Raw genomic sequence first — 23,559 nt, 5'->3', positions numbered from 1 at the left:
TCTAGACGCGTTCCTCAACGCAAGCGGCGACATTATTTGTTAAATTACGAAGTTACGAAATTTCCGAGTAAAATCTCATGTCATTCAATGGCGTTAAGATTATAATCCATCCATCCATCTTCTACCGCTTACTCCTTTTCAGGGTCACGGGGAAGCTGGAGCCTATCCCAGGGAGCATCGGGCACAAGGCGGGGTACACCCTGGACAGGGTGCCAGTCCATCGCAGGGCAATGGATGGATGGAAGATTATAAATCATAAGTGGGGTGCTAGGGAGCAGATTTAAATCATCCGGAAAATATTTTTAAAATGCATGGCGACTTGGCTAATTACGTTCACTGCACACGCTGCACACTACTGTGCTCTCAATCCATTCCAAAAAAAAAAAAAAAAGCAACAAGAAGCACACTAACTTTAGTCAGCTTGTAATGCCATTTGTGAACGACGTGTCTGAAGTTCTCGTAGTCGAGCTGGTCCGCTTTATTTCCTCCGTCAAAGCCACTGGCTCGGAAAATGGTCAGGAACCCTGGGTAATTGCCACACTCCTGGAAATGAAAGTGCAGCGGACGAGCACACGTCAGCTGAAGCCGCAGCTCGAAAAACAGAACGTCACTCACGCCGATACAGAGTAACTCGGCCGGCACGTACAGAGACGACAAGAATAAAATGCTCATGCGTGCACCTTCTCGTAGATGGCTTTATCGCTGTGCCATCGCGTCACCGTCTCCAGCATGCAGCACAGGAAACGGCCGTAACGCCGAGACTCGTTCTCTGTACAGCTCGCCACTGTGTAGATGATATCAGAGAACACCTGAAGACAGGACGGACAGGGACAAAGAAAGTGAGAGATGAGGCAGCGAACAAGACAAACAAGTTTTTTTTTTTGTTTTGTTTTTTTTAAAAAACCTCACACTGCTGCTTTAATGCACGTGATCTGTTTGATCACGTGCATTAAAACAGCGGTGTGTGTTTTTTTAAAAATCACTCGCTTATTTCGAAAGATTCGGCACCTGGCTTGAACGATCGACCTCTGGGGTAGAAAAAAAAAGAAAAAAAAAAAAAAAAAAAAAAGAGTTTTAAAGACTCACGCGATCGTAACAAAGCAGTGTGCAGAAGTTTGGCGTTTTCTGTTGGTGCACGAGTTCGACGAAGCGAGCGCAGTACACGGCGTCGATGGCTGAAAAGACGCAGCGCGGGAACAGACAGAGCTGGAGGAATTTAGTGATGGTCTCGTTCTTGGTCGATTCTGCAAAAAATAACGAAAAGGTAAATGAGAAAAATGGGTCGAGCACAGGAAACTTCTTTAAATATGTTAGTCATAAATATCCTGCGCCATTGGAAAAAACTAGGCAATTATCATCAGGAGAAATCGGTACTCACTGGCGAGTAACCAGTTGTCCTTCTCCAGCTTGAGGCGGTGTAAGACCCTCTGCACGTGCTCCAACTGCTTCTTCTCCTCCTCCTGTAGCTTGTCCTGCAGCGCAGTGCATCGCTCCTTCTCCTTCTTCTTTTTGTTCAGTGGCTTCGACGGAGGAAAAAACCCCGAAACAAAACAAAAAATAAAACACCGCGATCAACGACTTTGCTTCCCGGAAGACGTAAATCTTAAAACTGCTACTTTCTGTGAAGATCACGACCGAATGTCCTCATGTTCATCACACGAGCTCGACTGGTTTAGTATAACCTACAAGTTTGATGTTAGCCGGTTGACGGACTCTCGTAGCTCCGCCCCTTCGGCGACATAGAGCGCAAAAAAAAAAAAAAGGCTCCAATGTTCCACTCTTCAGTTTTCAGCAACTGTATTACTCTTCCTATTGTTCAAAGTGCACTACATCTCCGAGCTAGAGTGAGAAACGATTTAATCTGACTAAATAAACGTTTAAAAAGTTACCAGACCGTCCACTAATCCGACGATAATTAGTGTCTAATCGAAAATGGCTGAGAACAACAGGCATGAAAGAACAAATAAGTGATGATGAAATTGACTTTTTTCGTATCGTTATATTTATCTTGACGTTAAAACTAATCTATAATCATATGTAATTATAGCTTGCCATATAGCCAGAACATTTGACGGTCTCGGTGATGATTTTTTATTTTTTTTTAATCTGTGAAGTGATCTATTCCATATTATTCCTCTTGTCTGTAATGGCATACGGCTTTAATATAATATCACGCAGTCCTTATAAAAGTTGCCTCCTACCATCTCGGTGTTCTCGTCGATGGCCTTGATCTGCATCTTGAGCTTGTTGACCTCCCGGTCGTAGGCGCTATGGGGAACGGACAGGTCGTACATGGTGAGTGACCAGAAGGTGGCGTAGAACTGCGGACGCAGGTCGTCCCATACGCGAGGTAGGTGGAGCGAGACGACGGCTTCGTGCACAGGCGCCATCACCTGCTCGCACGCCGCGATGTACTTGTGGACCTTCTGCTGCTGCCGGTTTCCCTTCTCGGCCTTCTTCAGCTCGTCGTACTTGGCCTTGGGGAAAGGGGAAACCCGGATGATTAGGCCGTTCGGAAGCGAAACAAGAAACAGACGGAACGATGGAACGTGTCGGTGAAATAAAACCGGAGTGGGCACGGCTCGCAGACCGAGGCCAGAGAACGAGCTCGGCTTGGCAACGCGCCGGAATAAATCAGCGCCGCTAAGCAGCTCTGTGCTACACAGCTGGAGCCAGGGATTTTAAATCACTGGCACTTTTATGAAAACACCATCATTCCTGATGCATGCTAAAATGCAGTGTTGACAATGTGCTGCAAAGTAGATACGGAGAAAGTTGCATAGGGAGTGCAGGCAGGCAGGCAAATCTTGTTCAGGCAAGGGGAGGGGGTGTACATACTTCAGCATTTTTCTACTATTCAGTCTAATCTTGCAGCTTAATAAGAAACCCCCCCAACCCCGACACACACATAATACATACATCAGTAGCCAAGATAAATACTAAAAAGGAAGCAATAATGACTACACATGATGACGTAATCTAGATTACATGTTGGACAAGATCATTAAACGAACAATTTTACATGACTCACCATAATCTGATGGGCGTACATAGGGCGGGACAAGAAGAACGCGGCGTCATGAGGAGAGTGGAACCGGTTACAGAGCACGTCGATGGGAGGAACCCTCTTGATGTAGTCGTCCGTGCTCAGGTTGGACGCTAAAAAGCCGCCAAACTGCACCAGCGTGTCGTGACACTAGAGGTAAAAGGACAAGAAGAAGTGGACCGGTTCATCGTTAGACGAGGTTCTCTCAACGGTTCCCGGGCAAATTCTCGTCCTAAATCCTCAGGTCGCTCATTTATTTGTGGAACTGCACCTTGCTTTATTAAAGCCATTCATCACCAGGAGCCCATGCCCCGTCAGGAAATCAATGCATCGGCCAGTAAAGCAATTTAATGGGGCAAAGAGGAGCTGGAAAGAGCTTCCTAAATCCTAAGTAGCAAAGAAAAGAATTTTAAAAAATGCAGTTACTGCTACGGTTCCTTGTTGGTGAACTGGCAGCGTATTTATTTTTCCCCAAGTACAGGTCAAGAGCTTCAGATTATGGTCGGATCAAACATCAGAATGGGGGTGTGGTGGGAAGATTAGTGTGATCTCTGTGATGTTGATCGTCGCGTGGACGTTGAGACCACGTGGGCTGGTTCGAGTATTTCAGAAACTGCTGATCTCCTGGGACCTTCATCATCAAACAAAACGTTTTCATGGTTTTGCTTTTCCTCAGATCAGCAGGATCTGAAATACTTAGATGATTAGAACATTCCACGCATGAGATTGGTACTTCGGATTGGTAGCCTTCACATAAAATTAAACAAAGACAGACATTTCAGTTCCTGCCTACTCAAACGAACCAGAAGAAAACGAAATTCAGAAATGTTTGAAACATTTGAATGTTTTAACACCGTTTGTTTCTTTTGTAGCCGATGAGATGATGATTACGAACATAATTAAGCAGCAGTTGAAATATTTAACATTTGTGACCTATAAACAGCGCAGTCAAAGCTTTTCTGAACGCTAGAACGTCCGCACGCCGAAAGCCGACTGCGGAAGTACGATAAATCCGCTGACTGCATTTTAAACTCTGCGTAAATGACGTCGCAAGAGTGCATCGACATGTCAGATTAGCCCTTAATTAGCCCTTGTGAACTGATAGTTCAGTGAGTAAAGACTCATGAACTGAGCCAGAACCTAACAGATGGCAAAAGTTGTTTTTTTTTAAAAATCCACGCCAGCTCCTATGGCTATTTTCATGGCGAGAAACGTCTAAGGGACTGTATATAAGGTTTTTAAAATCTATTTAAAACCCTAAAAGTGCATTAGGTTTGACTTCGTTAAAAAATTTCTTCCAGAGTATTGAGTGAATAAAAAAAAGGATTCTCACGGGGTTGACACCAGTACAGTCTAATAAAAGATGTTTCAAGGATAATGGATTCTGGCAGAAGGTACATGTTGGCGAGTCTTCTCCTAATATTAAAAACCTGAGTGTCGTCCTGGAGTGACCTAATCGACGGCGGGTGTAGACGATCTGCTTCCAGCGATTTACCAACGACGGGGCTGATTTCATGGAGTTTGTTCATGGTGCGTTGGTCCCTCTCAGTTTGCCGCTCAGTTTATCGTTAATACACGAGTTTATGATGTTAAGTTTTAGGTCGGTGGGATGTATCGGACACGTTCTGAAATGCGCTGATGGATGTTTCTTTTGCAGCAACATCTGCGTCTTCGTTTCAGCCGGTAAAAGAAGCCTCGGTCAGAGAGCGGCCACAGGAACGCACATCGAAAGGAGAACGGTGACTGGTTCGGTCCGGCGTTTTACAACTCTAACCGTGTTGGAGTGACACGGCTCCTCTTGGGAATCTGGAGCTGCGACTTCTGTGTCCTTCCTTGCTTCGCTTGTAGGTTTTAATATACGTTTCTGTCTTTGGGAAGTTGGAGGCGTGACATTGCAGTGAATGAGTGGGGAATGTAGAAAGCAAGAAGGCAGGCCAAAAAAAAAAAAAAAAAAAAAAATAGTGGGCTGGTTCGGCAGAGAGTCATTCTTCTCAAAGTCATTCTTCCACCTGATTTATACTGCTACGAATTCTCTCCTTTCTACGTACTTGAGTGAAACGCCAACATTATGGGCAGAAGACTGGATGTGATGAAGCGTTGTTGCAATATTAGCCTAAAAAGTGAAAAATGAAATGCATTCAGTGTACGCAATTATTAGACCGTTTCTCGATTAATTGAAGATCCCAGAAAAGGGATGATGGCTCTATCATCTAATGACTCGGGTTTCGCCCGCGAAACCAATTCGCCTTGAATTGATGCCACCCCCCACCCACCAACCCAAAACACCACACCTTCTTCAGACAAATATCACTGTTCCTAGCTACAAGACATTCTAAAACAGTGGTCACCAACCCTCTTCCTCGAGATCTACCTTCCAATCAGTAAACTTCTCAAGGCAATGGTTAGATGGTCAGGTGTGCATGTATTATGGTTGGAGGTCAAGTCTTCAGATCTCCAGAAAAAGGGTTGGTGGTTCTTGACAATTGTGTGCCTCAACTTTGGCGAAGACCCACATAAGGGTGTGAAGGTCAGGCCTCCACGTACTTTTTGGCCATTATAGTGTACAATTTGAGAAATTTTACCAAGTGAGCTCGTTGGAAAAAATTGTAAGGAGGACAATTTCTTAACCATCAACGAACATCGAACTAAACTGTGAGGTGCACATAAGCACCATTAATGCGCACACGCCCTTATTTGGAAATTAAACTGAATACCAGCGGCTTCGTTTGTTCGTTGAGAGGAACTGCTTCGTAAACACAATTCGTCAAGATCACAACTTGTAGTGTCTACCGAGTTAAAGTATGTAAAATAAGACGAAGCCAGACAAACTACTAATTCTGGGGATTTTTTTTTGACGTGTCGAAGGGGGCTTTATGCATAAACCATGCAATCACATTTCAAAGTGCATTCAATGGCTGAGATGAGTCGATCAATCTCGGCGGGACGTCGTTGGGAGGCCTGACGCGTTTTGGCTGATTGTAATGAGGCGCACGCAACTTCCTACGCAGAGAGAGAGAGAAAAACAAGTCCAATTTATTAATTAAAACCGCTTCCCTGCCGAGGTCAGGGGGGGAAAAAAGCGTCGCACATTCACACCGCGGGCAATTATTCCCAACAATTCTACGATGCGAGGGTGCCTTCGCTAAAAGCTCTAATTTGTGACATTCAGAGAGGGGTGCAAAGAGAAAAAGAAAAAAAAAAAAAAAAAAGATATAACGCTGAACAGACAGGATCGTTCTGTATGCTAGCACAAAATGGAGTTGATGATGATGTTGAGTTTTTGGCACCATCTGCTGTGAATTGTGGCGGGTCTTGAAAACGTGGAGGAAACGAACAGTGCGTTGGCTTACCCGGCGAGTAATTGAGCTGTGCAGCTGGGTAACGAGAGAGAGAGAGGGAGAGAGAGAGAGGCAGAGAGAGAGAGGCAAAACTCTGGGTTTGAACGTGTGCGTGTTTGTTCGTGTGAAACGCTTTCATAAACTCCCTCGGGATTAGGAGGGGAGGAGAAAAAAAAATTACATCAGTTAGAAAAGTCTGGAACTTTTCACAGCGGGATCTAATTCGGGATGGTCGTGTACCTGATCGTAGAGTTTGCCCACTAGTTTCAGGTGTTTCTCCCCTCCCTCGGAGAAAACCACGCCGTTCCTCTGCTGAGCCATCAGCAGGCAGAGAGGAAGAGCCAGCTCGTGATCCAGCAGAGCGTCCTTCAGGCGCTGAGATGACTTCTTTGTGTTCCTGATCTGGCCGAAGTATCCTCCCTACTCCAAAATAAAAAAAAATCACCAATGAGCAAGCGGATTCACTTACCCCAAGGTTACGCTATTGCCATTATTAACCATTATTCTTATTTTGTCCATCACTTCATATCTATAAAACGTTCAATATTTAAACAAATACTCGCTTTGTAGAAGATATTCGAATAAAAAATTTTTTAAAAAACACGCACTGAAAGAGATTCATTTTACTAACGGACAGATTTCCTTCTTGTATCTCTGGTATTTTGGGCAAAAGCTTATTAGAAGAAGATCGCAGAGGACAGGACACAAGTACAGCGTGTCCTGTTAACCTCAGATAATGTAGAGCAGGCCCAGCCTTCGCTTTATATAAGTGGAATATTGAAGTTTTTTTCCCCCCCAAAAATAGAGGCACAGTCAGTCTTACACTGGCATTTTTCGGTTAAGTAAACGTTCACATGCAGACGAAAATCTTATCACGTGGTTCCATTGACACGTTAACTGGTTTCACTGACTCATCATCGCAGCTGAAGAAAACCTTTTACTTCACCCGCTGGAGAAAGTGTTTGTAAAAGACCAGGACTACTGCACCTCTGCTTTAAGCTGCTCTCCTCCGGTCATGGCCTCCAGCTGCTCCGCTGTCATTTCGTCTGTGATCTCGATCCCGGCCATCTTCTGCACCACCTCCTTCAGGATCAACAGATCAAAACTGGACAGGAGAGCAGAGGAGAGGTACAAGCTTAGATAACTGAAAGCACTGCTAAAAATGTGGGAGCTTTTTAAAGTCCGAGTAACAGGAGCGTAAACAAAGGAGAAAATTACTCAGAAATTGGCGGGGACCTGAACGCTTGACACGAGTCATTTAGATCAGACTGTACAATTAGTTCAGGGGTACCGGGCTAAACCTGCTGCTTCTCAGCATTTCATGGTAAACTAAAATCAATTACATAGCATTGCTTAATATAGACTTGAGGATTTCCTTTTAAAAACAATACCTCTTTCCCGCCTTCAGCTGATTGGTCACATACTGCAGCAAACCTCCCAGCTCGATAGGGTATTTCCGGAAAACCGCTCCACAAAGGCTGGCGAGACCTAGAACAGAACCGAGTCCAACGGGGTCAGATTTACTGAGAGAAACAAGAGTCGCAAGCGTGAGCGAAAACGGTCAAGCATTAAATATGTAATAAACTCGAGTGTTATAATGAAGCCATTTTTACGCCACCGTCTCTTGCGACTTGCAAATGACTAACGGTTTATAGTTAGATTTAAATGTCGTGGACACAGGTTAGTTAGACAAGTTAACACGTTAGTCTCCTAATCAAAAAATAAATGAATAAGTCACCACATCAACAATTATAGGTTTCTTAACTCCGTTTATAGTTAGTCTTCGATTGCGTGGCGTGTTAGCCGTGTCTAACTGATTAGAACGTGCACGTTACAATTATTACCCTTTCGCAGAGGTTCTCAACCTTTTGTAAGTAAAGCCCCCCAAGCCTTCCCTATCATGTGGCGCACCCCCCCCCCCCAATATTTTGGAGGAGACCAGGTACAATGACTACCTACACTACATAAAATATATCTATTGATCGATCTAGAACTATATCTATATACATCTATCTACCTACTTCTATATTTAATAATTAATATATCTACATATATATATATACATAAATATCTCTCTCTCTCTCTCTCTATATATATAGATAGATATAGACGTAGATATAGATAATATATCTATATATATATCTAAATATATATCTCTATATATATATACACACAGTATCTCACAAAAGTGAGTACACCCCTCACATTGTTGTAAATATTTGATTATAACTTTTCATGTGACAACACTGGAGAAATGACACTTTGCTACAATGTAAAGTAGTGAGTGTACAGCTTGTGTAACAGTGTAAATTTGCCGTCCCCTCAAAATAACTCAACACACAGCCGTTAATGTCTAAACCGCTGGCAACAAAAGTGAGTACACCCCTAAGGGAAATGTCCAAATTGGGCCCAATTTTCCCTCCCCGGTGTCATGTGACTTGTTAGTGTTGCAAGGTTTCAGGTGTGAATGGGGAGACATCAATCTTACCCACCCACAATTAGACAGTTTTCTTTATTGAATGACGAGATTATTATTAGTCTTAGACTATGAGGAATTCCTCTGGACGCAGTAGAATAGTAGAATTCATCCGAATGCACATTAAAAGCGTGGCGAGACTTACTTTGAAGCCAGGACGAGATAGTCGTGTCGTCATGCTTCATCTTCTCTTTCTCCGGGTTGGCTAAAGCTTCGATAATGCAATCTATGAAACAGAATCAAGGCCTGCAACATCTCTTTCAGATAACACAGCAGTCTTGAATCTCCACGAGTCATTTACATATTTTAAACTTGCTCGAAATATAGTCGAAAGGGCTGTCATCGACATAATAACCACATCGAAGCAGAATCTGTAACGAGCGGCTGTATTTTTAGCCAAAACGCAAGAGTTTAAGCATACAAGGCTGGCTGTCTTTCTTTTTAACGGAGCGGACACATTAGTTGGGTGGAACTACTAGTCAAGGTGAGCTACTCCACGTCACTGCGAACGGAGACAAATAACAGGGTTGGAGTTTTCAGAGTATCAGCAAGTTCCTGGGAGAGTGTTCCTTTGCGTGTGCGTGTGTGCGTGTGTGGGAGCTGAGCAGGATTATTATTTGGCACAGAGGTGGGTGGTGGGCTGTACTTCCCAGCAGGGTGAGCGGAGAAAAGGATACAAGCCAGAACATCATAGTTGAGAGAGGTGAGGTATTTCAGAGAATCCACCACAGGGGTGATAAGGTTGTCATACCACTGGATCTGGGAGAGAATCTAAACACACACACACACACACACACACACACACACAACAATGCCATTATATATTTAATATCTTACACTGATGCAGGTTTATAAGATTTTGCGTGACGTTTCAAATCTTTCAAGACGTCCTCTTCCATTACATGACGTGTTAGTATGCCCCAGTACAGTGTAAATAAAAGAACATCGTATAAATACGCCAATTGGGACGTAAGGACTGTGTTGGCTCCACCCCCTGGACGTTTGGTTCGACTCCAACCACATAGAAGCTTTAACAGTGCTTTAACAGTGACTCGTATCTGCATAAAGCAGTTGCGAATATTCGGTCATTACTGTCGAACGTTTCCAAGCGTACAGGATGTCACGATTCACTGCCTGTAATCACTGTCTGTGGAGGAGCTAGATTTAGAGCGGCCGTATTTAAACGTAGCGTCACTTCGTTCAGGCCGCAGATCGGTATTTAAAAACGCTCCGTAATCTCGGGAGCAGTGGAAAGTGATGGCTTTAGAAGAAAAGGGTCTGAGTAAAAACGTGGCGTTGAGACGGGCCAGCCGTTATGGCCGTCACGAGTGATAAAACACTCACGTAATCAAAGAGAATGGTGGGGTTACTGTGGCTCAGCTTGCCAATCTGCCTCCCTGACGGCTTCACGTTTTCCTTGGTCAGTCGCCTGAGAAAGAGAGAAAGAGAGAGAGAGAGAGAGATTATATCACCAAATTGTTACAAAAACAAAGAGTTACTTTTACTCATAAGACATTTCAAAGGCCCTAGATGAAAGACCATCTTCGCTGATGCTGTACAACTGCTTTCTGCTCTCCTTTTCCTGTAAAGTCGGCCATCTTAACGCCGAGTATTCCGCAATGTCACGTAACGTTGCGGTGGCTGGGATGACGAAGAAGCTCCAGGAGGCCAGAAGTCCCTCGCGAGAACGAGACAGCTTTAATGAATGTGTACTGTGAAAAAGAGGACAGCTCTAGCACATTTGACGAGCTGCTCTAGCACGTCTGATGAGGCGCTCCAGCTCACTGCGGCGCGCACCCACGCTGCGGGTTTGAAGGGAATTTAATTGGGATGAGCGTGATGCTGGGCAAGATCCTCTCTCTTTAAGGCCTGCGAGTTTGCTGGGAACAGAGTTTCAACGGAATCACTGAGGAAACCTGGTGCCTTGGTCAAAAACCGAAATATGAAGAAAAGAACGCGTCTAAAGGAGCTGGTCAGTGGTGCGGAAAGAAAGAGAGGGGAAGAAGGGGGAAAAAAAAACCCCCCATAAGCGGACGAGCAGCGGTTGTTCATCCTTTAACTGCACTGGGGAGCCTAAGTGAGTGGCTTGCTCAGGCTTCAGAGCACAATAAGCAACCGGTAATGACGCATCCTGGTTTATGGGGAGAAGATGGATAAAGCCACTCCATTTGAAATGGGCAAAGAGGGGGGAAGCTACGTGAATGCACACACGTTGAGAAGTCTTACATACGGAGTGCAGCATGGCGAAAATTTTAGACCCGCAAATTTTAAGAGACGAGAATATCGGGATTCGGTCTCCCATCATTAAAATCGAATGGCTACTGCGGCTGTGCGTCTCTAGTCCCTGGCTTTTATTAATCCTAAAGAATCAACAGCAGCGCTTCATTTCTGCTTCGGTGCATACAGTGATCCTCTGTGGCACTGTCGTAGTCTCACACACTCCACTGCTCCATCTCGCTCCCTCTCTTTCTTTCTCACAAACACACCCACACACAGTTACTTGATGGCCCTGTCTTGTCATATCTTTCTCCACACCCATTACTTGTACATTACCGATATTACCTCTAGCTCGCCGAATAAAGAATCGCTCTAGACGCTCCTCGGAAGCTCTAGCGGCATTAACGGTCATCCGGCTGTAACGTGAAATGTTAGCGGTAGCTATCGTTTTCCATACCTAATGGGCCGAGACCGCATTAAAGACACAAAATATGCATACAGCCTTCTTTGTCACCGAGTGGAAAGGTGTACTGATGAGAGACCTGAATACTGGCAAAGAACTCCCAGTATCAACCTCCAATAAAAATGCTTTGCACAGAAGCAATGATGCTGAGAAAAAGAAAAAAAAAAAAAAAAACCCAAACTAACTACCAAGTAGTACAAAAGCATTGGATTGATCTAGCAACACGGCTATATAGTGGACATTTTCTCAGGATCAAAAGTAACTGGACAAACCAGCAATTATAAATATAAGAATCATTAATACTTGGATGCAAATCCTTTGCAGTCAATGACTGCCTCAAGTCTGGGACCCATGGACATCACCAAACGCTGAGTTTCCTCCTTCGAGATGCTTTGCCAGGCCTTTACGTCAGCCGCATTCACTTGTTGCTTGTTTGTGGGTCTTTCTGCCTTCGGTTTAATCTTCAGTAAGTGAAAAGTAGCTCAAGTGGGTTGAGGTCATTGGACATTTAAGAACATTTACTTTCTTTGCCGTAAGAATCTTGTGTTGCTGCTGCGGTGTTTTAGGTTATTACCCTTCTGTATTGTGAAGCGCCGTACTATCGGTTTTGCCGCATTGGACTGAATCTGAGCAGAAAGTATAGCTCTATACACGTCAGAACACGTTCACGCTGCTACTTCTGTCAGCAGTCGCATCATCAAGACATACAACTGACCCAGATCCATCGGCAGCCACGCATGCCCATGCCATAACACTGCCTCCACTATGTTTGACAGATGATGTGGTATGCTGTGGATCAAGAGCCCTTCCTTTCCTTCTCCATACTCTTCTCTTCCCATCATTCTGACACAAGTTAACCTTGGATTCATTTGTCCAAATGAGTCTAATCTGGCCTTTCCGTTCTTGAGTGTTACCAGTGGTTTGCATCTTGAGGTAAACCCTCTGTATTTACATTCATGAAGGAGTCTCTTGGTTGTCGACCTTGACACTGACACACCCTACCTCCTCCAGAGTGTTCTTACTTGACTAGATGTTGTGAAGGGGTTTTTCTTCACCAAGAAAAGAATTGTGATCATGCACTTTAGTTGATATAGTGGTCTTCCAGGCCTTTTGGTGTTGCTGAGCACGCCAGCGCATTCCTTGTTTTTAGGAATGCACTAAATTAATAGGAATGTTGCAAATCCTAATGTTTCTGCTATTTCTCCGATAGGTCTGTGTTGGGGGTTTTTTCAGCCTGATGATGGCCTCCTTCGCTTGCATCGACATTTCTCTGGACCACATACTGAAAGTGGAATAAACTCTGTGGCTGTCTGCTTTTGTAACCCATCTGCCCCATGTTCAAGATATTGTGTGTTCCGGGATGCTTTCGTGCACACCATGGTCCTAGGAGAGTTGTAGAGAGCATCACTGTCAAGAAAAAAAGGCTAGCAAATTGAAGCATTGGGAAACGCAAATTACTAGCGGATTAGCAAGGACAGAAATAAAACACAGAGGTGGGGCTTAAAGGAATAACACAAAGAAAGCGATTTAAATGCTTCTTAAGGTGATCTGATCAAACGTTATGCCTTTCAAAACATTTAATACCAGTTGGCAAATTTTCTCTAGCGGGTTCTCAGCTCCAGTGCTTGGGACCGAATAAACAGGCACAGTTTGATGTTTTCCTTACTCTCAACACATCGGGCCCACCTCATTAAAGGCTTAATAACGAGCTGATCAGTTGGATCAGGTGTGTAGGGAAAACAACAAGCTGTGCAGGGCAGGGGGTCCCCAGGACTGGCGTTATGAACCCTTGCGCTATATTAATGTATACTGTAATGATTTAGAAACCTCATTATCTGGCGTCACTTTCCGGTTCCCTTCCCGAGTCTGGTTCCTCTCGAGGTTTCTTCCTTGGACTTGATTGATAATTAACTCAAGGATCTACATTTACATTTGTATTTTTTGTAAAGTTCCTTTGTGACAATTGTCTATAGTTAAAAACGCTACAGACGCAAATCAAATCGATTCCTTTTCAGAACATAAAGAATGTAAAAATGCATTTTCTTGCAACGAAGTCCGCAATTCTGCAATCCATCAGCAAGGGTAATTGGCTCAGAGTTGATCGTTTTAATGCAGAGCAAATCTCTGGCATGCGTGCTTCGATTTCGACTATTCAACGGCTACTCGGAATTCCGAGAAGAAATGAACGACAGATTATGCTACCGGAGGGCGCGATTGTGAATTGGCCTCCATCATGTTAGCCCACAGAACCACTTTCTTCAAGAGAATCAATAGTCAGGGTTCTGCTTAAACAGAAAGACTGAGTTAATTTATTCGGAGGGTAGTTGGCTTGGTATGAACGTTGCCCAGTGTGACAGAAGCGACAATGGGAGGACACACACGAGCAGAGCAATCTCGGTCAGCCAGCATTTCTCCAGCCGCAGCAGAGCTGTCAGGATAACTGATGGACTCTCCTTTCATATTTCTTGTCCAGAGAGCGAGAGCCATCGGGTCCAGCGGGGATGACGCATGAAAAGGGCACGAGAGGTGGATCTTTGAAAGAGTGACAGAAACCAGTCTTGATCCCCGTATCATTGGGCAGGCATTATGAGCATCGCTGCGGTGCACAAAACCTGCAGAATCTCTCCATCACATTTGTCTTCACTGTCATCACTTTGTAGCCCGAGGCCAGTAGCTCCTGGAGGGACACAGTTATACCTCCGTGGGGGGGGGGGGCGGAGGGGAGGTTACAAGGCTTTGGATATTCTATGTTTCAATTGATCTCATCATTGCCCATTCTGCTGGATTCAAAACATAGCTAGTTAACAACTTGGCCATGTTTGATTAGCACCGTTTGTTATCAAGTTCAGAGAAATAGCATGTAAAAAAAAAAAACTACCCCTTCTGTGGAATAATAACGAACATCCCCCACCCCCCTTCCGAATACGCAGAATGCCTCTCAGTCCTAGAATTACACAAGGTAACGGAGTGAGAAGCACCAGCATTTGGAACACACTGTCTTTTTGCCTGCACACCAGGCTGATGCCTCATGGGAAACACAGCCTGCCAACTCTGATTAAAACTAACGGCAAACCACAGACAAGGACAAATAAGCAAAATAAAGGAACAGTACAGCAGATGAAGTGGCTCCTCAATATATTACAGCTGAGCACATACTGTACTGTGTGTGATCTGCGTAAAAACCCACAATTAACCAGACTGAAATGCTGCTGATGCAAATGTCACCTAGACAGAACAATAAGAGGATAGAAGAACAAAAAAAGGGGGGAAGAATAACACGACATTTGATGAAAAATGAAGAAATAAAAGACAAGAAAGACGGACATATTAGATCATGCAGCATTAAGCTTACGTTACTTCCTACTTTAGGAAAAAAGTTTCGTATATCCTTTACATACTTAAATTAAGTTGAACGTACGCTGACAGAGTTTACTGCACAGTAATGACTTCAAATCCTTCTCCGTTTACACAGAGAAAGCGAGGGTGCTGCATCTTTCGAGTGGGGAAAATTACGATGAGATTACTGAGGAAGGAGAGGGCAGGGTCTCCAGAGGTCAATTAATATAAGAGAGTGTAAAATAGCTACACGATTGACGATCATTCCTGACTGGCTCATCGGGAGGGAGGGAGGGGCTGACTGACTCTTGAGTAACAGCGGCATACACGGATGTTAAAATGCCGAGCTCCTACATGAAAGGTGGAAAGACTGGCAGGTCTGGGGTGCATGGCATCACTGCTGGTGGTTTAGCAGCACAGACTGAAATGTCTATGTCATGTAAAATAAAAATATATATACAGCGCCCTCCGCTAACATTGGCACCGTCTGTAAATACGAGCAAAGAAAGCTGTGAAAAATTCTCTTTATTGTTTAGAAACTCACAAAAATACTCTGCTGTCATGGATATCAAACAACTGAAAACACAACCTATGCTTATTCAAAAAATCTCTGTTTAAATATAGGTGTGCAACAATTATTGGCATCTTTTTAGTCCATACTTTGTGCTACCTCTCTTTGCCAAGATAACAGCTTTGAGTCTTCTCCTATAACGCCTGATGAGGTTGGAGAATACATGGCGAGGGATCTGAGACCGTTCCTCCATACAGAATCTCTCCAGATCCTTCACATTTCGAGGTCCACGCTGGTGGACTCTCCTCTTCAGTTCACCCCACAGGTTTTCTATGGGGTTCAGGTCAGGGGACTGGGATGGTCATGGCAGGACCTTGATTTTGTGGTCAGTAAACCATTTTTGGGTTGATTTTGATGTATGTTTTGGATCGTTGTCCTGCTGGAAGATCCATCCACGGCCCAGTCAGGTTTTCATTTAATATCTGTTGATATTTGATAGAGTCCATGATGCCATGTATCCTAACAAAATGTCCAGGTCCTCTGGCAGAAAAACAGACCCAAAACATTAAAGATCCACCTCCATATTTAACCGTGGGCATGAGGTATGTCTTCATATGGCTACCTCTCTGTGTACCAAAACCACCTCTGGTGATTATTACCAAAAAGCTCGATTTTGGTTTCATCTGACCATCGAACCCATTTGAAGTTCCAGTAGTGTCGGGCGAACTGAAGACGCTCGAGTTTGTATTTGGATGAGAGTAGAGGCTTTTTTCGTGAAGCCCTTCCAAACAGCTTGTGGTGATTACTCAGATATTGATAACCAATCCGAACGCATAATACGACGACATAATATAGTATTACACAAGATTATACACCGTCTACATTTATTCTACGATGCTTAACACCTAACGTGGGTGAATGTGGAATGATTGTCTGGTGTTTTCGATCCACTTCTGGTGCTTTCATCTGTAGACAATGAACACGTAATTGACAAACTCACTCTCTGGAACGGCTCTACGTAACATCCAGCGAGTCACCAAACCAAAAACACTGATGAATCAGGAACTAAACAACACGCATTGTAATTCTTCCAACTGTGCCTTTCAAATACGTATTCTAAAAGCACTCTAAATAAGTTATCCTTTTTAAGTAGAGTAACCGAATATGTTACTGATTATATTCAAGACCGAATATCACAAACGACTACGATTTTGTGCGTCGCTTGAATCGAGTGCATCAACTTTATTAACAGGCACCGTGTCAAAGAGGATCAAAATGTTCACCCTACTAATGTTAACTTACCGTAACGCGTCTTTTTGGCCTTTTTTTTTTAAGGTGCCTGATGAAAAACTATGAAAATCCAGCATTAGCACTGTTTAAAACAAACGATGGCATTGAGACAAGCTGCTAACGTGTTCACATGTCAGGGACGCACGAGAGTTCCCGCGAAAACACGCGTTTCTGACAGCTTCCTTTAAACTCTCGTCCCAACCCTGTTCCGACACTGACGTCTGCGCTCGTTTACTTTTAATGTTTCCCCATCTCCCTGCCTTCAATTACCCAACCCAACATCATTTATTCGAGCCGTTTGAAGAAGGGAAGAGGGACCTGATGCAGCAATACCACGAAGCTGTTGCTTCATTAAAAAAGCTCATCAATATGCACAGGGGACATGGGTAATAAGTCTCACACACACACACAAAGAGCAAGGTAAACACTTTTGAAGGAAGTGCGGCATTAAGATGACACTAAGTGGCATGTGTTCAGGGTCGCCTTCCAGTAGCAGAGCTGAGAAGCGGTGTGTCGTCATGTATTCACACCCTTCAACCACTTACTGCTCATTACGCTCAGGGTTGTTTAATTAGGATGATTAATGTTGCTTTTTTTTTTTTTTTTTTTTTTTTTTTTTTAAATAGGTACAAAACTGCGTTACGGGAATTCGGCTTACTTCATGATGTACTTGGCTCTGTCCACTGTCTGGGCCTTCACCTTTACCAACAGCGGGTGGCTGCTGTACGTCTCGTTCTTCCACTGCCCGTAAAGCCGATACCTAAAAAGCACACGTTAGCGTTTTCACTTGCTCTAGGCATTGTAAAGGTCTCGAACTGTGTGAGGAAAAGAAAAAAAAAGAAAAACGGGTCAGAGAAAAATGGTCAAATTGGATCGAGCTTCCAGGAAGTCCGTAGTAACTGGTATAAGCACTCTTGAGAACCGTGGTGAACAGAAGAGCATCTCAGACCTTGAGGTAGATGAGTTACAATAGCAGAAGACATCACCAGCTTTCACTCCTGGAAGCTGAAGACTGGAAAAAGACCTGGTGATATTTATTTATTTATTTATATAAATAAAATCTTCAGATATTGGTGAGACTGTGCCGACGATAGCCACGAATTCCTGTTCTTGGCTGACAGGAGTGGAACCCCGTGTGGTCTTCTTTTCTCTCCTAGGTTCGGTGATGTTTCATGCATGCGGAGATGCTTGCTCTGCTCACCGCACTTATAAAGAGTGATTACACAAGTTACTACATGCTGCCTGGCAGCTCGAACCCGATCGGGCCATTTTCCTCGGACCTCTCTCATCGGCAAGGCGTTATATATATATATATATATATATATATATATATATATATATATATATATATATATAAAAACACACACACTCAAACCTAAAATTACTTTACACAACTGTTACAAAATGAACACGACTGCATGTCCGGTCCATTTCAGATGTTCCACCTAATAACAAATTAGGTTTTAAGCCGCGTTTAGACCCGAAAGCAGCTTTATAAATAAATGGTGTTTTGTATTCAGGTGCAGCTTCTGAAATGTGTGGGAGATGAGAATGAGAGCAGCGCAGGGAGGAAGAAGACGAAATCAATGCGAAACAGGTTACCGTGACAACCCTGCTTGCGAACAGTCTTACACAGAGGACTAGAGGGGGTGTAATCTTGGAATCAGTTACAGTTAGAGATCTCTTCTTACACAGGGTTATAATTCGGCCAGCCCTAGCTCCGAGACGACCCACACGACCGTAGGTTCTACTTTTAGTAAAAGAACCCAACGTTACTGCGGGCACAGCCACACTCCAGTACCTGTGGTGGTAAGGGAACAGCTTAAAGAAGCCCCAGATTTCCTCTGACATGCAGGCGTTGCAGTCCATGAGCGTGAGCGAAGGCAGCAGCACCTGGTCAGCAATGCTGAGGAAACAGCTGAGCAGCGTGTCCTGAGAGCCAAACACACAAAAAGAGATTACACAGAAGGAGGGAGGAAAGGAGTACGGGGTTATGTAATCGGCCATCCCATGTGTACGGTTTTATATGAGCGTCTGCCTGTTTTTGATTATACGCAGCCTTTTCAAAACAGACTACCGAGCTTTTTGCTTTATTTGCTGGGGGGGAGGGGTCACAGCCATATGCAGTGTGTATTTATTGCATTGTATAATCAATCAGATCAAAAACACAAATATGAAATGGGCTTTCCCTGTACTTAAAGTAGCCGTGCGCAACGAACAAAGACAAACTAGATGGAAAAATATATATTATATATAAAAATGACAATTGTGAAGCATCATCACAGCATGTTATTTAAATCACAGCAAGTTTATTCTGCTGTAAGCTCTCGGAAACTTGCGTTTAATCTAAACGACCACTGGTGCCTTTTGTTCCCCTGACTGCATGCTTCATAACTTCCCTTTTATGTCCCATGACTCACCATTTTCTCCTTGGCATCTTGCTTGCTTTCACTGTGGTACTATCAGGCAGAGAGGAAGGGATGAAAGGAGGGAGGACGGGGCAGAGAGAGAGAGAGAGAGAGAGAGAGAGAGAGAGAGAAAAGAAGAAAAAAAAAAAAAAGGAGAGATCATTCAAATGCAGATCAATACAGGCTTACAGCACTACATCCCTACTGATTCTGCTAAGTTACACAAGAGTGCACACTTCGAAACGAGGCCCAAATTATACAGAGCGGTGCACACTCTCATGCCAGAACGCCTGTGCCTTTATTGACCACCGACCTGAAGCAGTGTTTCTAACACATCTTATAGACCGTTTTGACTTTTTGTGTGTTTTTTTATTTATTTTTTTAATATAAATAAATAAATGAATAAAAACCACAGCGCTGACGAATTCTCGATTGCTCAGGAGGCGTGGACGAATTTCACAGCGGCTCCGACAGCCGCTCCGGCCGTAAAGCGGATCGCGGGTTTATATTAAAGCGCTCGGTCTAACGGATATGCTATAGTTTCTATAGTAACAGCCGATTCCCAGGGACGTCTATGGCGGCCGCACCGCATAACCCGAGGCTAATAATAAACGGATTTAAAAAAAAACAAAAAACAAACAAAAAAAAGAAAAACGGCTAAACGCGTGTACCCAAACTCCTCCTGATCTACTGCTGGTCTGCGCAATAACAATATGCTCGACAGCAGCGGTTACGCAAGCACGTGAACAATTAATAGATCCATTAGCGTGCCGGAGCTTTGCGATTAGCAATAGGGCGCAGTGACAGCGAGACGGAATACCGGTAAACAAACGTGCCTGTCATAACACGAGCCACGGCAATGGATTAATTGTGCTGCTAGCACCAAAAAAGAAAAAAAAGAAAAGGAAAAAAAAAAAAAAAAAAACACACCACCTAATTAACCCCCACCCCCCACCCCTTCCTCATTACATACCGCTGAACGGTGAATATAATTCAGGTAAAACAAAGCATTTCAGGAGCTTTTCAAACACAACAGACAAGCACAAGAGTGAGTTTACATACGACTTAAGCACGACTTAATTTATTTACCTGGATTTCAAATTAGCGAAATGCTTACCCTATTTCTGGGATTAAGGGCCAGTGAATACTACATATACAATAACAGTTTGCACACACCGACTCAGAGCAAGGTTTGTTTTGGTTGTGTTTTTATCTGGAATGAGTGTAACAGTAATACTGAAACGCGTAATACTTTACGCGCGTGCAAAGCAACCCAAGATGTTCCGACAGACTTTACGTGACTTTAGGATTTCTCCTAAAATCGAAATTGTTGTCGGGGTTGTATATGTGTAGATCAGTGAAAGGTTACGGGTCTAACGTTTAGCTTAGAAAAAAACTAGCATGTGCACACGCGTCTAAAGGGTACTGTAGATCACCTGCTATGAGTGTGTTAAACCACAAGAGCCTTATTCCTGTGTTTTAACTGCAGAACTGCTTGATGTTGTACAGTTACATCTCATCAAGTGAACATATCCTGAATAAACGAAGGATTATTGAAAATGTCAAACAAATAAGCCCACTAAGCACTATTACTAAACATGCTTACCAAAATTTATTTCGTATGAACGCTTGAAATAAGCGTTATAACAGAATAAGACAATTACAAGCTTGAAATGAAGCACAAAAGCAAGAAATATGCTTAATGACATTATACGTGCCTTAAAAAAATTGAATAAAGCCGCCGCCGCCTTCTTCGTAAGACTTTAAAGAGAAATCTTAGTTGAATTTGCCTAGATTCATGATATTTTTACTCACCAAGATACAAGTTTTTCAGCATTTAAAACAGATATTCTTGGAGCTAGGAGGTTTCAAATACGTTCTGAATGTAAATCAAGCTATTCGAATATTAGGCTGGTTATTTATACGTTATCGAACGCACCGAACGTAATGGACAACGTGAAAGAAAAGACCTTTTTGGTCCATTTAAGATAAGCGCAGCAAGAACTGTTTAAACTATCAACTCGATATTTACTTATTAATCATGACGTCCTTAAGCAGCGCGGTAATCACTGTATATTCTGCGTGGTGTCAGTCCCTGCTAATCCAGGAACGCCGTTCTTCCGCTCGGTGCTCACCTCTTTCATGAAGCTTTTTCCCAGACGTACGATCTTGGCGAACAGGATGGGGTCGTGGGAGAGGTGCGGGCCCAGGTAACCCAGCATGGTGAACACATCCTTACAGAGATCCTCGAAGCTCTCGACGGGACCCGGAGCTTGCCTGTTCCTCAGCAGGTTCAACACGCAGCCTTTGGCGCCTTTAGGGACGCCGGCCCTGCGGAAACGACGCGGTGGATTGAGCGGACGTTTTCCAGACAGAAAATCAAGATCGGCGAGTTGCTTTTTCAGCCTTAAAACAGTCGACGTCTATTTAGCATGCAGTGATTTTAACGGGAAGTTTCTCTCATCGCATCTAAAAGACATGACCAACACGAGTGTGTAGCATTTTGACGTTATTTTAATGAAACAATCGATAGAAAATACACTCTCTTACACAATTAAGCCAATTTCACACTTATAAAATCGTTATAATGTATATATATTTACCCAGGTTGTTTAAAGAGAAGGCTGGATTCAGTTAGTACGGTGTGTGTGTGTGTGTACCTGCGGTATAGAGGCTCCACGATGAGGTGCAGCAGCTGGCACAACGCCACAGCAATGGATTTATGCGAGGTGGCGTAGAAGGGCGGCATCTGCTCCATGATGCTCTGTGCATGCTGCCAGTCTCCGATCTGCAGCAGCGCCTCGAGCAGGCCCAGTTTCTGGTTATTGGGAGGCTGGAACGAGAAAAGGGAGGTGAAGAGGTATTACGCTACTACGTCCTTGACGTCTGGCTACGTCTTGTGCAGCAAACGGAGGCGCTGAGGAGTTATTCACACACTAGGGTTTCTTAAGACATCTAGTGTTCATGGTCTAAAAAGAGAACTGGAGGCGAGTGTGAGAAGTACGCAACTCGCACCATGTTCACACACACACACACTGTGCAATAAGCAGTAAGTCTACCTGGGCCCTGGGGACTCGGGGCTAAATAAACACGATCGAAACCGTTCCTCGTCGAATCGCTGTGAAGCACGGAGCCGATCTATTCTAAAACGCGCGCCGCCGAAACAAGAGCGGCAGAACGATTAGCTTCGGCGAAGAGCCAGCTGAAGAACGCTGCAGGCATTGATTAGCCTGGTCCGTTCCATAAAGCTTAAACACGCAAAGCTGGACGCATGAGTGAGTCTGGGTTCGTGTGGATGTGGATTCGATCGCATGCCGGCCCTGTCTCAGGTGCTTAACGAGGTGCGGTTCTGCACCGATGGGGCCGCTCAGAAATCGGCACGCTCCCGTCCCTGCGGTCGAACGGTGTCGCGCGGCCCCGACTGACTGAAGGGCAAAAGAAGCCGCTGACTATAAATCCTTTAATTAAGGAAGTCGGGGATTAAACGGGTATTACAGTAAGGAATTATATGTCAGTTGTGCATTGTGGGTTCTTGGTAGGATCCTCAGGAGGAGGGAGAAGTTACCATGCAGGGGGATTGCAGCGGCATTTGTTTTTAACTGTATTTAATAACAAGGGGGGAAAAAAAAAAAAAAGACTAAATAGACACTCTGTGCTTTTTCTCCATTAACAACACCTCAGAGGTGCAGTGAATGTTTTCAGTTTCTGAGATGGACCTCTGGAGCCTCAAACACTCGGGGTGCATCGATACCGATACCACACTTGTTCGAAGCGGAATTAAAAGCGCAGTCCTTCTGGACGACTGAATCGAAACCTTTTCGTTCTTTTCCTCTTCTTTGTCCTTCTCCTTTTCCTTATCGTCGCTCTTCTCCGAGGGCACCACCACCATGGTGAGCTTGCGGGCGATCTGCTTGGCCTCCAGGATCTCCCTTTTGTGCTCTTCCACGATGCTGGAGTCCAGTGGGAGCAGCTGTATAACACACACAGAAAAAAAAAAAAAAAAAAAAGGACAGAGGTAAGCAAGTTCCTGTACCGGTGCCTGTTAGCAGAGATCCACTATGAAGTATGGGAGGTTTCCGTTTAATGGTTGTGATTATTTATACTTCGCTAAACACTAAAACTGAACCCCAAAAAAGATACTTATTTCTGCTCAAACCACAAAAGACTCATTTAAGAGCTAGGTTGGGCTAGTCCATGTCCGTTTCAGCTCGTGTGTATTATTCTTTTAAGGGTGCCAATCATTCTGCTTTTCTATACGATAATTCGACGCGTACGTTAAGAGGAGGCACAGCCACAACGTGACACTTTTATTCGATTGATTCTTGGCATAAATGCAATGTTTTTTTTAACAGACAGGAAAACCGGTCACGCACATGTACATAGAGATCCTCCAGTGCGATGAGATGGTGCTGGAGAAGGGCAGCGGCGACGTGGTACAGAGACGACGGGGTTTCTCCGTTCGGTTCCTGAGGAG

General features: G+C 44.0%; 1 protein-coding gene across 8 annotated transcripts in view; it reads right to left on the bottom strand.

Moving 5' to 3' along the window:
- thoc2 (THO complex 2) overlaps positions 1-23,559 on the bottom strand; it is a 61,501-nt gene that overhangs the window by 18,672 nt on the left and 19,270 nt on the right. For all 8 annotated transcript variants that reach the window (XR_008386497.1, XR_008386496.1, XM_053630331.1 and 5 more), the window contains 19 exons: positions 23,459-23,551; positions 22,900-23,055; positions 21,746-21,918; positions 21,221-21,416; positions 19,098-19,136; positions 18,479-18,609; positions 17,336-17,437; positions 10,205-10,289; positions 9,538-9,631; positions 9,006-9,086; positions 7,776-7,872; positions 7,372-7,489; positions 6,625-6,804; positions 3,032-3,196; positions 2,202-2,477; positions 1,379-1,520; positions 1,087-1,244; positions 681-809; positions 412-543 (listed from right to left, as the gene is read on the bottom strand). Coding sequence is in view for 6 of the 8 variants with exons in the window: in XM_053630331.1 (XP_053486306.1) it covers positions 412-543; positions 681-809; positions 1,087-1,244; positions 1,379-1,520; positions 2,202-2,477; positions 3,032-3,196; positions 6,625-6,804; positions 7,372-7,489; positions 7,776-7,872; positions 9,006-9,086; positions 9,538-9,631; positions 10,205-10,289; positions 17,336-17,437; positions 18,479-18,609; positions 19,098-19,136; positions 21,221-21,416; positions 21,746-21,918; positions 22,900-23,055; positions 23,459-23,551 (2,547 nt within the window). In the remaining 2 variants the exon portion in view is untranslated. The remainder of the gene's footprint in view (positions 1-411; positions 544-680; positions 810-1,086; positions 1,245-1,378; positions 1,521-2,201; positions 2,478-3,031; positions 3,197-6,624; positions 6,805-7,371; positions 7,490-7,775; positions 7,873-9,005; positions 9,087-9,537; positions 9,632-10,204; positions 10,290-17,335; positions 17,438-18,478; positions 18,610-19,097; positions 19,137-21,220; positions 21,417-21,745; positions 21,919-22,899; positions 23,056-23,458; positions 23,552-23,559) is intronic.

The sequence above is a fragment of the Ictalurus furcatus genome, chromosome 8, assembly GCF_023375685.1.
Source record: "Ictalurus furcatus strain D&B chromosome 8, Billie_1.0, whole genome shotgun sequence".
Taxonomy (NCBI): domain Eukaryota; kingdom Metazoa; phylum Chordata; class Actinopteri; order Siluriformes; family Ictaluridae; genus Ictalurus; species Ictalurus furcatus.
Note: the sequence above shows the minus strand (reverse complement) of the source record. Positions and strands in the feature narration are given on the sequence as shown.